The 16,055-nt window shown below is 33.0% G+C and overlaps 3 protein-coding genes across 6 annotated transcripts; all 3 read left to right on the forward strand.

The window, feature by feature from the left end:
• Nucleotides 1-216: 216 nt before the first annotated feature.
• LOC137815146 (aspartic proteinase-like protein 1) lies at nt 217-5,024 on the forward strand. The gene is made up of 10 exons (XM_068618208.1): nt 217-782; nt 884-1,022; nt 1,680-1,918; nt 2,046-2,273; nt 2,364-2,502; nt 2,575-2,645; nt 2,782-2,881; nt 4,098-4,158; nt 4,271-4,342; nt 4,521-5,024. Exons 1-10 carry the CDS (start codon nt 496-498, stop codon nt 4,751-4,753), a joined length of 1,569 nt encoding a protein of 522 aa, XP_068474309.1. The 5' UTR covers nt 217-495; the 3' UTR covers nt 4,754-5,024.
• Nucleotides 5,025-8,625: 3,601 nt separating this feature from the next.
• On the forward strand, nt 8,626-10,143 carry LOC137815149 (heavy metal-associated isoprenylated plant protein 23-like). Of its 3 annotated transcripts, none has more exons than XM_068618212.1 (3): nt 8,626-8,697; nt 8,995-9,227; nt 9,537-10,010. In XM_068618212.1, the coding sequence occupies exons 2-3, from the start codon at nt 9,065-9,067 to the stop codon at nt 9,836-9,838; spliced, it is 465 nt and encodes a 154-aa protein (XP_068474313.1). In that variant the 5' UTR covers nt 8,626-8,697; nt 8,995-9,064; the 3' UTR covers nt 9,839-10,010. The 3 variants fall into 3 exon arrangements, with proteins under 3 accessions (XP_068474313.1, XP_068474314.1, XP_068474315.1); XM_068618213.1 differs by having other exon boundaries at nt 8,665-8,789; XM_068618214.1 differs by lacking the exon at nt 8,626-8,697 and adding an exon at nt 8,788-8,841 and having other exon boundaries at nt 9,537-10,143.
• A 1,337-nt stretch (nt 10,144-11,480) lies between these two features.
• Nucleotides 11,481-15,075, forward strand: LOC137815133 (uncharacterized). 2 transcript variants are annotated; one of them, XM_068618191.1, is made up of 2 exons: nt 11,481-12,657; nt 14,631-15,075. In XM_068618191.1, the coding sequence occupies exon 1, from the start codon at nt 11,563-11,565 to the stop codon at nt 12,646-12,648; it is 1,086 nt and encodes a 361-aa protein (XP_068474292.1). In that variant the 5' UTR covers nt 11,481-11,562; the 3' UTR covers nt 12,649-12,657; nt 14,631-15,075. The 2 variants fall into 2 exon arrangements, with proteins under 2 accessions (XP_068474292.1, XP_068474291.1); XM_068618190.1 differs by having other exon boundaries at nt 11,483-12,649.
• The last annotated feature ends 980 nt before the right edge of the window (nt 15,076-16,055 follow it).

Below are 16,055 nucleotides of genomic sequence, written 5' to 3' on the forward strand. Positions count from 1 at the left end.
AATTATATAATTTATTCTTTTTATTTTGTAAAAGGAAAGGAATGAAAGTAAATGCGGGGCCACAGTGGCAAAGACAAATCAACACTGGCAATAAAAGCCCGTTTTATCTCGAACACGTAAAGACACGGTGGGGCCACCGCGCGTGACGTTTCGCTTCGTCCTGTTACCGTTGTACGCTTACTCCTCCTATCCTAATCATCATTTTCAACCCTCACTATAACAAACACTAATCATATCACTTCATACCACTTTCTCCGTTAATTAAGCGCTTAACAGTTAAGTTTCAATCCCCAACGCGAATGCGCCACTTTCTGTGCTTTATCCACTAACACTCTCGTTCTCGCTCTCACACACAGCCACACAGGGACGAAACGAAACTATAGATGATGATGATGCACACTGCGCACTCTCGCCTCACTAGTTAACACCAATCGTCATACTTAATCTGTTTCAACGAGGCATCAGAACAAGTGTCCGTGCCAGATCTCGATCTCGATGCGTTGGCGGTTGCTGCTACTGTTGTTGTTGTTGGAGCTAACGGCACGCGCAATGCCGCTTTCCATCACGTTTTCCGCGCGCCTCGTTCACCGCTTCGCCGACGAAATCAAACCGGTTCGAATCCCGACCGGCGACTGGCCAGAGCGGCGGAGCTTGCGCTACTACCAGATGCTTCTCGCCGACGACATTCTCAGACGCAAGATCAAACTCGGAGGCGCTCGCTACCAGCTTCTGTTTCCTACTCACGGTAGCAAAACGTTGTCTCTAGGCAACGACTTCGGCTGGTGATAATACTAATCCCTAACTCGTCTCTCTTCTGTTTTTTTCTAGTCGCGCGAAACGACGTGATTTTGAATCTGATAATGTATGTGTCTCTGGTGATTAGGTTACATTACACGTGGATTGATATTGGAACACCGAGTACTTCGTTTCTCGTGGCGTTGGACGCAGGCAGTGATCTTCTTTGGATTCCGTGTGATTGCGTACAGTGTGCTCCATTGTCATCGAGTTACTATTCCAATCTGGTATGAATATGGTGCCTAATCTATCTCTTCTCTGATTTCTCTTACTATGTTGAGTAGCTGTGATTAAGCATAATGTTAACTTAGTTCTAGAAACTAAGGAAGTTTGAAATGAGTCTATGAAATTTCTTGTTGGTTGATCTCGACATTTTAGTCTTAAACATATGTTAATATTGTAATGTAACTCGCAGTTTTTTGAACTTTGCACTGACGTGATTGGTGTTTGAACTTTCATGTATTTTGTTCGAGGACTAATGTTACTTGGCTATACACTTTCTAATATGTTGATTTACGCTACTATGTATCATGTAGTCTTAATAACTTAATGTAATAATACAATACTTGATTCTATTAGCTTGTTTTATTGATTGTTTAAAAATTAGTTAATGATGATTGTGAATCCTTGATCGGATAAGGTTTATTGATACAGTATTTGATTGTATTAGTTTGTTTTAGTGATTGTTTAGAAAATATTCATCGATGCGAGTTGCAAATCCTTGATTGGATAAGGATAAGGTGTCAATTGGAGTGGAATATGATACTCTGGCACCTTTATGGGTGCAATTGTTCAGTGAGGTTTAGAGTCTATAACAGGTTTAGCACTTATTTCCAATAATTGATGGCAGGTGCTCCTTCACATATGGGGCATCTATTATGCAGGATAGAGATCTGAATGAATATAGTCCGTCTCGATCGTTATCCAGCAAGCATCTATCTTGCAGCCATCACTTGTGTGATAATAGTTCGAATTGTAAAAGTTCCCAGCAGCAGTGTCCGTACATGGTCAGTTACTTGTCAGATAATACATCGAGTTCTGGATTGTTAGTTGAGGACATACTGCATCTTCAGTCTGGTGGCGGTTTATCAAACTCGTCTGTTCAGGCTCCAGTTGTTTTTGGGTGTGGCTGACTGCCCTGTCCTTTTCACTTCAAAATCACTTTGCCTGATGATGTCTTTTTCCCTCCTTGTTCTGAAAAGCAAGTTTCTTCCTGGTTGTCTCTGATGTCTGTTTTTTGTTGAATGTAGGTGTGGTATGAAGCAAAGTGGCGGTTACTTGGATGGGGTTGCCCCCGATGGTCTATTAGGTTTGGGACCTGGGGAGAGTTCAGTTCCGAGTCTTCTTGCTAAGTCCGGATTAATCCACAATTCGTTTTCCTTGTGCTTTAATGAAGATGATTCTGGTAGAATGTTTTTTGGGGACCAGGGATCAACCATCCAACAGTCTACTCCGTTCTTGCCTTTGGATGGATTATAGTATGTGCTTTAAATTAGTTTACCATGTTTCACTGAACTAAAAAACGTAGAAAATGGTATCATGCTAATGATGATAAATCTCCTGGCCAGTTCAACGTACATTGTTGGAGTGGAGTCATCTTGTATTGGGAACACTTGTCTTAAAATGACAGGTTTTAAAGCACAGGTTGATAGCGGAACGTCTTTTACATTTCTTCCTGGCCATGCCTATGGAGCAATAGCCGAGCAGGTACTTTAGATTTCTGAGATCCGTAATTATAATTTTTTCCTCAGTGTTTTCATATGATTTTATTTGTAATAGTTTGATCAACAAGTAAATGGTTCAAGATCTAGCTTTGAAGGATCTCCTTGGGAGTATTGCTATGTACCCAGGTGAGTTTTCTTGATAGATTTCTATCTGTCTCTCTCTCTTACCTCTGCCTGTGTCTCTTTGGTCCATGATTTCGTAATTGCTGGAAATTCTAGTCTCTTTGACAGCTTTATTTATTTATTATTTTTTTTCGGACAGTTCACAAGAATTGCCAAAGGTTCCCAGCTTAACTCTCATGTTCCAGCAGAATAACAGTTTTGTGGTCTATAATCCCGTGTTTGTATTCTATGGCAATGAGGTGAAGTGATCCTGGACTAAGGTTTTTAAATTTATAATTAACTATGAATCATGATTAGTGTTAGAATATTTCTAATTCTTCCTCCGACATTTTCTTGTTAATCCTCCTACCTATTTAACAAAGAAGGTGGGTGTGAATGAAGTGATCCTGGACTAAGTTTTTTAAATTTATAATTAACTATGAATCATGATTAGTGTTAGAATATTTCTAATTCTTCCTCCGACATTTTCTTGTTAATCCTCCTACCTATTTAACAAAGAAGGTGGGTGTGAATGAAGTGATCCTGGACTAAGGTTTTTAAATTTATAATTAACTATGAATCATGATTAGTGTTAGAATATTTCTAATTCTTCCTCCGACATTTTCTTGTTAATCCTCCTACCTATTTAACAAAGAAGGTATTAAATGTTTTTAAGAAATTAAATGCATTTATTTTTTTTAACTTATTGCTTTCTTTATAAATTATCAGAAGGATTAATAATACAAGAGGACATGCCATTATTTTTTATTGTATCAACTAATTATTTGCAGCGAATTTTTGCTGAGAAGTACTTCCCTTTTGTGTAGCCCATGAGAGAAAAAGTACCTACTGTCTGTTTGAACTTATATTTTGTATGTGGACACCTAATGAATATATTCTATCCACTTTGCCAGAACAGAATGGATTTTGTATCAAAATATAGTTTTACTTATACAGAATGTTTTTCACCACCATTCTGTCCCAATTCCCAAGTTTGGCCTTTTTTTTATCTAACTTTCATGCTCATTACTGAGGCCAGACAGCTGTGAACTGCTTTGAATCACCTCTATCTCCAATTGTTCTAAGGACGCAGTGCATGAATTTTTTGGAAAATTGAATTGTAACAATTTTTGGTTATATTATTTTCCTAGGCGGTGAACTAACTTTATACGAATGCATAAGCCAACAGTTCATTTGTTGCCTTGTTAAAATGTTTTCTATTATGTTTTTTTGGGATTAATATTATTGTCATAGGGATTGTTGCATCGATTTAGCAAGTGAAAACGTGTTCTTGTAAACATTATTTTTTCCTGGAATGTGCAGCATCCATTTAATATGTTAATAGAAAATGTTCTCTGCAAAAGGAAAACTCAGTTTTTAGAATAATACTTATAGAAGAAAAAATAAAACCAAAAAGTGGCTATTTCTCCTGTAACTGGTGTATCTAAATTAGGTAGACCGGTTCTCTTTGTGCAGGGAGTCATTGGATTTTGTTTAGCCATACAGCCAACAGAAGGGGATATGGGAACAATTGGACGTAAGTTATTTTCCTAGTCAATGTCTACTCATTACCCTTACTCTGAAATATAGTATATAGTATAGTTATTAAAAGATACTTTAATCTTAAAACCAATAACATATTTTTGCAGAGAACTTCATGACTGGATACCGTTTGGTATTTGATAGGGAAAACAAGAAGCTAGCGTGGTCACGCTCAAATTGTGAGTCATATTACTTTTGAGTTTATGAGCTTAATATATTTTATAGTTCTAATAATTCTTGTTAGGCAGTGAACCTGACTTGGTTTCTTAGCCATTTAACTGATTTAATGGATTTTTTCAAATCAAAACCCTAACTCTCTATTCATTTTGCTTATACATTGTCTCAATGGATGTGTAGGTCAGGATCTGAGTATAGGTAAGAGGATGCCCCTTTCTCCAAATGAGACTTCACCAAACCCATTGCCTTCAGATGAGCAACAAAGAACGAACGGGCATGCAGTTGCTCCAGCTGTTGCTGGAAGAGCTCCCCACAAATCTTCAGCAGCTTTATCGCGGATGATTTCATCGTGCCGGGTATATTGGCACTGCTATTTGTTTCTTCTATTTCAACTTGTGTCTACCTCTTACTGAAAGCATCGCATTCTGATTCTTATATATGTCTAGATAGCGTTACATGTATACCCAAGTCTGTATTGTATCCATTTTGTCCCCCTAGCTTTTGTAAGTATTTTAGATCTCACACCATCCAATGCTGTTATTTTCAACCTTACCAGCATGTTAGATTCCTTAAACGCGTACTGGACTATGGTAACCCCGTTTTCTGACGGGTGAGCTTATGTAAATTAATTTGCTTGGTGTTATCCTGAAGACTGCCTTTTAATTTAATTCATTTTTCAATCAACTAGTTTATATGTCACTCTGTTGATTATGTTAATTCAAATGCTCTGAATAAATATGAAACCTGGACTTGTTTATCCAAAAATCACGGAATCATTTTGTCGTTCGGTGTATGAAAATCAGATTGATAATCAAAGCTAATGGTTTTTGCTAAGAGAGCTAGTTACAATGCAAATTTTAATAAGAGCATATTTAGTTTTTTTTAGTAGTCGTGGTGCACTGGTGTTTTCCATTTTTTACATAATGAGCCACAAAGTGTAATATTACAAGCTGCTAATTTTTAGATATAATGTTTATCTTAGTTATGATTAGTGAAACATCAAAGTAATAGACCGATTGGCTTAATGAGTAAAATTTTCTAAACATTGAAATGTATGTACAGGTAATATAATTTTATGATATCATTTGTTGAGTGTTTGTTTCTATGTTACTCACTTTTACTTGCATTGTCTAAAAGCAACAACATATTTGAAAATTTGATATGATTATGTGTATTAGATGTGTCCAAATACACTTAATTACACATTATTACGTAAATTAAGTTTTGTTAATTTTGATAATTATTATCTTAAAAATGATATAATTTTTTTTTAATTAGTTGGTGATATATAAAAACTTAAAATAGTAATAATAAATATTGAAGTAAAAAACATTAACATCCTAAGCATGGCCAGATAAAACAAATCGTAAAATATTTCACTTTTATGTATAAAATTTCTTATTTTTAATGTTTTGAAATCTTTTATAGATAAATTATTTCTAAGATAGAAACGATATCATATATGCATGGTATCTAGTTCTGAAGTTGTTATAATTGTTATTTTTTTTTCTTTTTCTTGACGCAGCTCCCTTAAAAAAATCTCACTGTGCGTGACTGTATGCCATCTAAAATTTGACTTCTATTCATTGCTAACCTATTTTAATTCTGAAAAAAAATATTTTTTCTTTAGAATTTGAATAATGTATTTATTATTTATTATTATACTTTTTAGTCTTTATAATGATTTTTTAAATAGTTTATATATGTTTTGTTATGATCTACATTTTATGATAATTAAAAAAATTAGATATTATGATAATTATTGAAATAAAAAACATTACTAAAATTTATATTAAAAACATAAAAATCGTATAAAAGTACTTCTTCATAAGTCGATATATGATGAAAAAAAAATGTGTACACAAACGCGAATTTTTAAAATTTGAAAAACTAAAAACTATTTTATTATTTAAAGAAATTGAGGGCCTACGGATTATCTCATGGTGCACTTTAACGTGATATATTGATTCAGTAAATTTCAACAATTTATTTTAAATAAATAAATTTCTTAATAGTTAAAGAGATAATCTCATAGATGAAAAAAAGGAAAAAGAAAAAAGAGAGTATTTTCATTTTGAAGTGTTGATGAGTTTTTAATTGGAACGAATGATGGATATAAGACGTCATGTTAATAATTAATAAGAGTATCGGATCCTAATGGAGATTTGTCCTTTGGATCAAACAACACAATACGTTGGTTTTGCCAACTTCTCAGCATATTATTAAACATGCCTTTATTTATTAATAATTAATATGTTGGCTGGCATTGGGGAGTTGCTAAAAATGCATGATCGTGACCAAAGAGAGAAATTAAATTAAATTAAATTATACAGACAGCTATTATATAGCTGCTAATTTTTAATATTTATCAAATGACAATTCGTAATAACATATTATTAGGTTGAATTAGAGTTCATTAAGATACAAGAAAATTACATACACACTAAAAAGAAGAAGTGTGATTTTTTGTGTGTGATAATAACATGCAACGACTTCTATAGCTCTCCATTTCCTAATTAAAGCTGTTCATGTATGATAAACTGAGAATTATATACAATCAAAAAGGAAGAAGAAAGTACATAAATATATCAATCACATGCTTCTTTGTCCAAATTAAAGTGTTTAAACAGGAGATATATATGGATGAGTTTAATAAAAATGGAAAATTCATTTTTCATGTGTTCACATCAAGTTTCTAAAAGCAAGAAGGAACAATATTATATTACTAATCATGGTTCTATTTCACGTTTCACATATGGTTTATCTTCTTGTTTTTCTGTGTAAATATAGTGTTGTTATAAATATTAGAAATAATTTAATACATATTAGTCTTTAACCTTTTAGATAAATCTAATACATGTTTTAAGTTAATGGATATATAGTCATTATAATTCCTTCTAGTTTATTTAAGCCAAAAATTAATTTTTACTTAGGACAAAAATAATTCATTTTATTTATTCTACAAATTATTGCTTGTTAATATGTTTATGGAATTTAACCTTTTTTCTTCACACACTTTTAGTTTAATTTTCTTATCAGTTTTGTTTTCCAAAAGCGAGACTGAGCTTTCAGTTTTTTGCTAATTACAAAATACAACGAGTTACTTAAATGATTCAAATTGCTTCTTTTGGTTCCCTTGATAGAAATGTTGGCTTCACATTGAGAATCAAATATCTCTTTTAGATAATAACATTAACAAGTATACTTTTAGAAAATTGTTTAAAGAATTTAATGTAAAATGAGTCTGAGAAAGTGTTATTTATATTGCCACAATGAGTTTAAAAGGTACGAGATTAAAAAAATAGTGTCATATCACTAATTTTAGTTAAAATTAAGACAAATGGGAAACTCCTTATAGTTATAGAAAACTGGAACTATAAAATGAGTTTGGATTTCAAAATGAAAAAATTATTATTCCGGTTAATATATATAGCTTAAAGTCAATAACAACTTAAATATACCTTTTTTTTTTCTTAATATCAAAACATTTTTTAAAGATAAAATCATCAAGAAAGTATATTACTAATTTTTTTTCTTCCTAAAGTTGTAATGCGAAGCAAATTTCAACCCATTATATTTTTGTATTTTTTTTTATATAAAATCAAACTAGTAAGGTCCCTTTTATGTTATTTTATAAATGAAGTCTTGCACTAAGATTCTAAGGAAAAAGAAAAAAGATTCTTTAGTGTATGATTTATTCATTTTAAAGTTGTATATCAAAGATAACATTCAAAAGAAAAATGTTACTTTTTGACAACTTTAAATCAAAATACACTAATTTGATTAATACAATTTTTTTTTCTTAAATTGTTGCATTTTGGTACAAACTTGTTTCTCTTTCTCAAACATGATTCTCAATATACCATCACTCAAATTCAAAAGAGGTTTGCATTGTTGGGTTTAATCTGAGTGAAATTTGAATGGAGGGTAAAAGGCATTTGATCTGTGATAAGTGGGAAATGCATGTACTTGCCACACTTCAAATTCAATCTCCATCATAATCCTATGTTACACATTATGTTGTTCATTCGGGTTTTCTAGTCGGTGGCTGCTTTCACAGTTTCACTTTCGTCCTTCATAAATTATTGCACTTCCATTTGAATTCAAGCCACAATCACAGGCTTCTCATAGCTGTCATTTCAAATGTCTCTTTCTTTTTATACATATAATACATAACTTTGTCAAGTGTCAACTGAACCACAAGCACTGCAATTATTTTTACTATTTATTTCCGCATCAAATATGCATAATGCACCAACGTCTTTCTTCTTATCTGCTTTCTTCAACCCCACGTCTAAATTTTCCCCATTCAGAAGCTAAAACCCTTTTTAAGCCTCTTGTTCCACTGCTGCTGTAGGTAGGGCCACTATACCTTTCCATTCATAACTATGATTCAATCTCGTGAAAGGCTTATAAATAATTACTTGGCCTGTGGTAAAAATATCTAAGGTAAGTAAAAAAAGTTGTTCAAAGAGCAGCATTGGTTTTTGATCATTAGAAGGTAAGTGAGGAATCTTTTTCTGTTTTGCGAGAAAGTTCCCTGTAACTTATTCTGGTTTTCTACCTTGCTTTTTCTATATATACACACCTATAGAGTAGTTTCATCTCCAACACCATCAGTGTTCAACCCTTCTCATTAATTTTCTCCACTCAGGAACTTCAATCTTTTTCTGAAGTGCAGAAGAGCAAACCCTTTTACTGGTTTTGATACTAAATACACAAAAATGGGAGTTGGTGATTACTTGTCTGATCTAATGGGCACTGGCAGTGGCAACCACCAACACAACACCAAGAACAGAAAGCAATTACAGACCGTAGAGCTGAAGGTGATGATGGATTGTGATGGCTGTGTGCTAAAGGTTAAGAAAACTCTCTCTTCGTTAGATGGTAAGTTTTATCCTTACTCAGATTCTATATGATAAATACCAACCATATATTTCTTGCTGCATTATTAGATGATAAACCATATACTAACATATTTCAGTTGTTATTATGAAGTATTCTGAAAATTGTTGAAGGTTACCATATACACCTGTGGTTTTGACTAACTTTTATCGGATATGTTATAGAGAATTTCAATTAATAAGAAAATAACAATAATATTGGAATGTGTAACATGTAAAGATGAAATTACAGTAGTGTGAAATTATAACTATGAAGGTGATGAAGCTAAAAAATGTGGTGGTGTAAGTGCAGGAGTAGAATCAGTGGAGATAAACAGGAAACAGCAGAAAGTGACTGTAACTGGTTATGTGGAAGCAAACAAGGTCCTAAAGAAGGCAAAGTCAACAGGGAAAAAGGCTGAGATATGGCCTTACGTGCCTTACAACATGGTGGCAAATCCTTATACTGTTCAAGCTTATGACAAGAAGGCTCCTCCAGGATACGTGAGGAGAGTGGATAACTCTGCCGCCATTGGAACAGTGACAGCAGCTTATGAAGATCCATACACCACCATGTTCAGTGATGAAAACCCAAATGCATGTTCTATCATGTAGAGTGGAGACAGATTATTATAAGAAAAATAAATTAGAAAAAGTGGTGCTTTACTGCACTGTATATTTTCAAGTTTTGAATATAGTTTGCTTTTGTTTCATGGCATATGGTGTGAAGAGAAGTTCTATTGATCCTTTGTTTTTCTTAACTTTATTTGAACCGTACTTTGTGGTAGTTTTGCAGTGTGTTGTCTTCATTGATGTTTGGTTGTTCCTTGTTTAAGGAGACAAACTTAGGTTTTTGCAGGTCTATGTATGAAAATTGAAGCTTATGCAGTGACAGAACTGCAGGTAGACTTTGCCTTGAACTATGGAATCACAAATTTGCATTTATTTCTGAGAAGAGAAAAGTTTCGTCGAGAACATCAAACATAAACACTAAAAAACATGCATTTAACACCATCTATAAAAATATAATAATATTTTTAAATGAAAAAGTAAAATAAAAATTAATAAAATATTAATTTATTAAAATGTTATGGGTGTGTTTTTAAGGTGTTAATATATCAGCAACTTTCTAAGAAATACAAACTGTGTATGAACTAGTTTTTTATTTCAGCATGGATTTTTGTTTTTAATATTTGTGTAATTATCACTTCTAGGATTTAACTTTACTATCATAAAACTACCTTATGTAATTTTATTCTTACTACACATACTTTTTTAAGTCTAAACTAAAGAATAATTATACTTTTTTAATAAAACTACTTAATATAATTTATCGTTATTAAAGATACTATTATTTTATTTATGTATAATTTTTTTAAACCAATAATACTGTTATTATTACACACTGGTGAAAGTAATTTAACAAATCTAACTCTGAAAACATTTTTTTAATTTACTAAAGCAGTACGAAATTATCTACTATGCATAATACAATCTAAATGATACACATATGTAAAGTATCAGCTAGTTTTTACCTTTGAACAATCAACATGTTTATAATTATGATAATTAATTTCCAAGTTTTCTTTATGTTAATATTGTTGAGTGAATTTAATTTACATGTCATATTCACATGAGACAGATGAGAGAAAACGAATAAATAAATAAATATTATTTAAAGATAAAAACACAAAAACACATGAAATAAATTTGACAATATATCACAAAATTATTCAATAAAAAATGCAGTCCACTATAATAGTATAATTTGAAAAAAGTATTTTTTGTATGAATATAATGATATTTTTTTTTATCAATGTTAATATAATAATATGTGACATCTCACTAAAACAAAAATACACTAAAGTACAAAAAATATATTACAAAGAGTCAAATTATGCTTTAATAAATTAGAACAACAAAATAACTTGCCAAGTCCCACCTCACTAACGAAACAAAAAATTATTTTATTAGAAAAGATGGAAATTTTAAAGAAAAAAAAAACACTTATAAAGTAAATTGAGTTGAAGTTAAATCCAAAACTTTATCTCATCATGAAATGAACACAGTTTAAATAGATGAACAAATCATATATATATATTAATTTTTTTTTTTATGTTTTTCCAGAAGATATTCAAAGAGACTTAATACCTTCTCTGACTTTGTACCTTCATATACATATTACTTTTCCCCTATTTGTGTTCATGGGCCTAAAAACGTGGACTAGGCCCAATAAGAAATCATTAACCAACAAACCCAGCTAATTTCTTCTCCACTGTGAACTATTTTTCACTGACTCCGGCGAGATCCGTTTCCCATCTCCGGCGTCGCTTTCCGTCATGGAATCGGAATCTGAAATCACCGATTCTCAACCGCACCCTCTCTCGAACCAAATTGTGGACGCGTGCCACGACATGAATTCCCTTGAAGACCTCGCGAACCGCGGCGCGTGGCGTTCAATCATCGACAAGGTCTCCCGCGCCCGCGCTCTGTCTCTCCTCCACAAGCCCCACGACCACCTCACCTACCTCGCCTTCAACGCCCTCGCATTCACAAAACTGCGTCGTTTCAACGAAGCCTCCGCGGAACTCGATTCCCTCGAAGACCTCGACAGTTCCCACTACCAGTACGAAACCTACCCCAAAATCTACCCGAACCGGGTCGGATCAATGGTCCCTTTCTCCCTACGGTGGCTCCACGCCCTAATTCCAATCAAATTAGGGCAACGTCAGCAGGGCATGGATCGCTTTTACACACTCCTTGATTTCGTGCGCGGGAAGATTAGGGAAAAGGGGAATGACAACAAGCTAGGCGTCTCCCTCAAACTGTGGCGAAAACGAGAGGTTTTTGTCGTGAATTGCATAATAGGGCACCATTTGAGTCAGAAAGAATTCGGCGTGTGTTTGAGTTTGATGAAGGAGCTTCTCTCTCGCGATGATGGTTCGGACCCTGTGTTGGTTTCGCAACTTGGGTATATGCAGTTGCAGATTGGGGACTTGGAGGGTGCGAAAGTTTCTTTTTTGAAGGTGGAGAGTGAGGGAAAGAATAATGGGTCGTTGAGCGAGGTTGAGTTTAACAACCTTGTGAATAGGAACAAGGCGTTGGTGTATTTGGTTGGTAAGGACTATGTGTCGGCGGTGAGGGAGTACGAGGAGTGCATTGAGAGGGACAGCGCAGATATCGTGGCTGTGAATAACAAGGCTCTGTGTTTGATGTATCTTAGGGACTTGTCGGATTCTATAAAGGTGTTGGAGAGTGCGCTTGAGAGAGTTCCCACTGTGGCTCTCAACGAGACGCTTGTTGTCAATTTGTGTAGTATGTATGAATTGGCGTATGTTAATCACTCTGATATTAAGAGAACGCTTAGTAATTGGATTGCTCGTGTTGCACCGGATGATTTTGATGCATCTTGTACTCGTACATGAGGTAAGTAGGTAGTTACTTTCCTTTTTCCGCTATGCTTTTAACTTGTGTTCTTCTAATGTATCACCGATCTGTTTTTTCTTTTCATTGGACAAAACTTAAATATACATTCATTGACTAGGTGCAATCTTCATTATAATTGGAGTTATGTTTGGGTAATTTTTGTTGACCTTTGATGCAAACTTTTAATATGCCAATTATCGAGTCAAAACTCTAGTTCTGATTGGAGAATAGTACCAATAGTATCTACGAAACAACTTCTAACTTCTCTGCCGTATAATTTATGGGATGCAATGCTAGATGCTACATTTCTTTGCATACCTTTCAGTAACTTCTTTGGCCTGTTTGTGTGCCTTTTTGATGGATTTTCTTGAATAATAATTCGTTGCATCTCGATGCAATTGAAGCATGGGTTAATTATGCAATATCTTCACCTTTCTCATCCTTTGTTTTCTCCCTAAGCCTAGTATAAGTTGGATTCCACTTGGTTTTTCTTTTTGGTTTGTCGTGAGGGACGCAAAATAACCATCTCAGCTTGAAAATACCAAGATTTCCGAATATCATGGTCGGTGCAGTAAACTCTGATATTCCTGTAGTCCCGAATTTGTCTGTCATTCTGTATGCAGCAAAGGCTTCTACAGTGTCATACTTATGAAGGGGGCCTTTGAATGTAACATTCCATTGAGTCTTTTGAGTTTTTATTTGTAGTTATTTTTGGTGGTGGAACTTTCATGCGGCAAATAGGTGATTTCTGGTTAAGGTCATGGGTTGGCTCCGTGCTAAATTTCCTCGTCTCTCTTGAGTCATTGTGTTAGATGAAGTCAGATCTTTAGATTGGTGCTTAGGAGATGCACTTGGAACACAAAACAGTCTTTAGTTTTCTGATGCTACTTTCAGCACTGGTGCTTGTATTTGTGAATGGCAGTGGTATCAGCATATTATAACTTAGCTGCGAGTATAACATACCTTTTTTTTAAAAAAATGGACCGGACTGGCCAGTCAATTAAAAATATTTAATAATGCATTTATTTTTCTTTAAAATAAAATTCAAATGAAAATATTCTGTCATTTTGTTTTTGTTCTACATGTAAACTTGTTATTATTAGTAAATATTATTGATTTTTCAATTTAAGTATATTAACATTTTATTTGTACTTTTATATTATTTTAATTGTTAAGGATGTATAAATTTTACATTTTTATTTTTTTAATATCATAAAATTATGATATTATTTTTTAATATGAATTTCATCATTATAATAATTTGATCAATATTTGTTCAATCTCGGTTCAATGATCAGTCTAATTGTAAAATCAGAGAAAAATGCTCCTTCTTGTCATCTTTTATGTGTTATTTAAGGTGTTTTTTTAAAGCATCCCCATTGTAGGAGTCATTCTATGAGGTTTTAATTTGATTTTTGTGAGTTCTACTATGCCACATCACTTTTCAGATCTTTTTGCAATTTTTACTCCAATGCAAGGGTCTTATAAGATCCACACTCTTATTAATGTTTTGTTTGGTTGTTGATAGAAATATATATTTCCGAGACAGAAAAATAGTTTTTGATTCTTATGACAAGAGACTCTTATTTTTTATGCCATGTTAACATACTCCAATGGGGAGATCTTATAAGACCCCAAGCCTTAATCTTATGACCCAATCTATGACTCTTGCAATGGAGATCCTCTTAGAACAAATGTTTATATGTAAATTAATAAAATGTTTGGTGGAAAGTATGAATATAATTGGTTGAGGAGTTACTGATTACAAGACAAAAGCGGTGGTGGTTGACTTTATTTTCTGTTGAAAAGAGGGGATGGGGGAGGGTATTTGTAGTGCCTTTTTGATGGCTGCAAGATTCTTCATTCATTCTTACTCTTTGAGTAGAAGATAATTGTAATAATTCTTATACATTTGGAAGATTTATTTTTGAATACATTTGGAAGAAATATTCTTATATCATGTTGATCTATTTATATGCAGAATTAGTGGAGATGTGATGTGTTTGATTAAAATACCTAGAAATGCCACTCGACAGCATGAGGAAGGAAGAATCACTGGTAATTTCTGCTAAACCATTCGACAGTGAATTCATCCCTGCTGGTCATGCAGTATGTTGCCTGGAGAATAGGTACAAATATGGACCAAAATAATTAGGTCTGTCTGGTTCACATCTTGTTCAGCTGTATGTTCCTAACTGACAGGGTCAAGATTCTATACGATTGAGAGGCTAATGATTATAACAAAACTCTTGCATTACATTCATTCAATTAATAAAGGTCATTATATTGTTGTAGTGCTGGTTTGTACATGACATTATCCTGCCCCCAAAAGGAAGATCTCTCTGTATTTTAGTTTTGCTTATTCTTGTTGACTCTGCTTCAAGTCTGCAGATTGATATTTGCATATGGCTTTTATTTCCTCATCAGACCTCGCTTCTGTTTATTGAATATGATTGCTAGAAAATGAGATAAAAATGTAATATCAAATTCTTATGCAATTGAGTGTGTTCCCATTTGATTATGTGTTAATGATGAAGTGGTGAAATGGAAAATGCAATTGAATGCTTCTTAAAGGAAATCAAGATAGTGGAATCATATTAAGAAATGAACTCAATCTCATAAAATTGACTTATAAGATGAAATTTGTATCTACTTATATATTATGAAATACCATAATTTCTAGTTGATATATCATAATTTCTAGTTGATGTAAGATTTCTTACAAATGGGCATTTTGAAGGGAAAAGATGGCCTATACCCTTCATAGAAGCAAGAGAAATTAGGAAAATTTATAATTTTCTAAATAGCGGACTATTCCTATTTATGTTTTTGAACTATTGTTCTCATTCTTTTCAGTAGTAACTGCAAATGCCAATGATTTGTCTAAAAATATCTCTCTATTATCTGCTCAGCCACCCTGAAAACATATTCGGATTTTATTTTTTGAATTTTTTTTATACCTACGGATACTTAAGGATGCCTACAAATATATATTTTTAAAATGTAAATAAAGTTATTTAAGATATTAATTCAGATAAAAAGTAATTCTAAACTACAATTCAATTAAAATTTGAAAATAAAACATTAATGTGAATAAATTTAATCTTTCCAAAAAAAAATCAAATAAATTTGTACCATAAAATATAAGTTTTAAAAAATTAATCTTCTTAAAAATATTCAATTTAACTTTTATTCTTTTTCTTGATCAAGAGATTTCGAACTGTTAATGAATTTCTTCATTCATTCGCTTCCAAATACTTCTTGTTCTTCTCCTCTCAACCCCGACACAGAACATTAGAAGTCGAACAATTTTTGACAGTGTCTTCCTCCCGGCACTCTTATAATTCAGGTGAAAGACCATTTTATTCTTAAAAAACATATTCTTGATTTTTGATTTTACTGAATG

This window comes from Phaseolus vulgaris, chromosome 1 (assembly GCF_000499845.2).
Source record: "Phaseolus vulgaris cultivar G19833 chromosome 1, P. vulgaris v2.0, whole genome shotgun sequence".
Classification (NCBI taxonomy): Eukaryota; Viridiplantae; Streptophyta; class Magnoliopsida; order Fabales; family Fabaceae; genus Phaseolus; species Phaseolus vulgaris.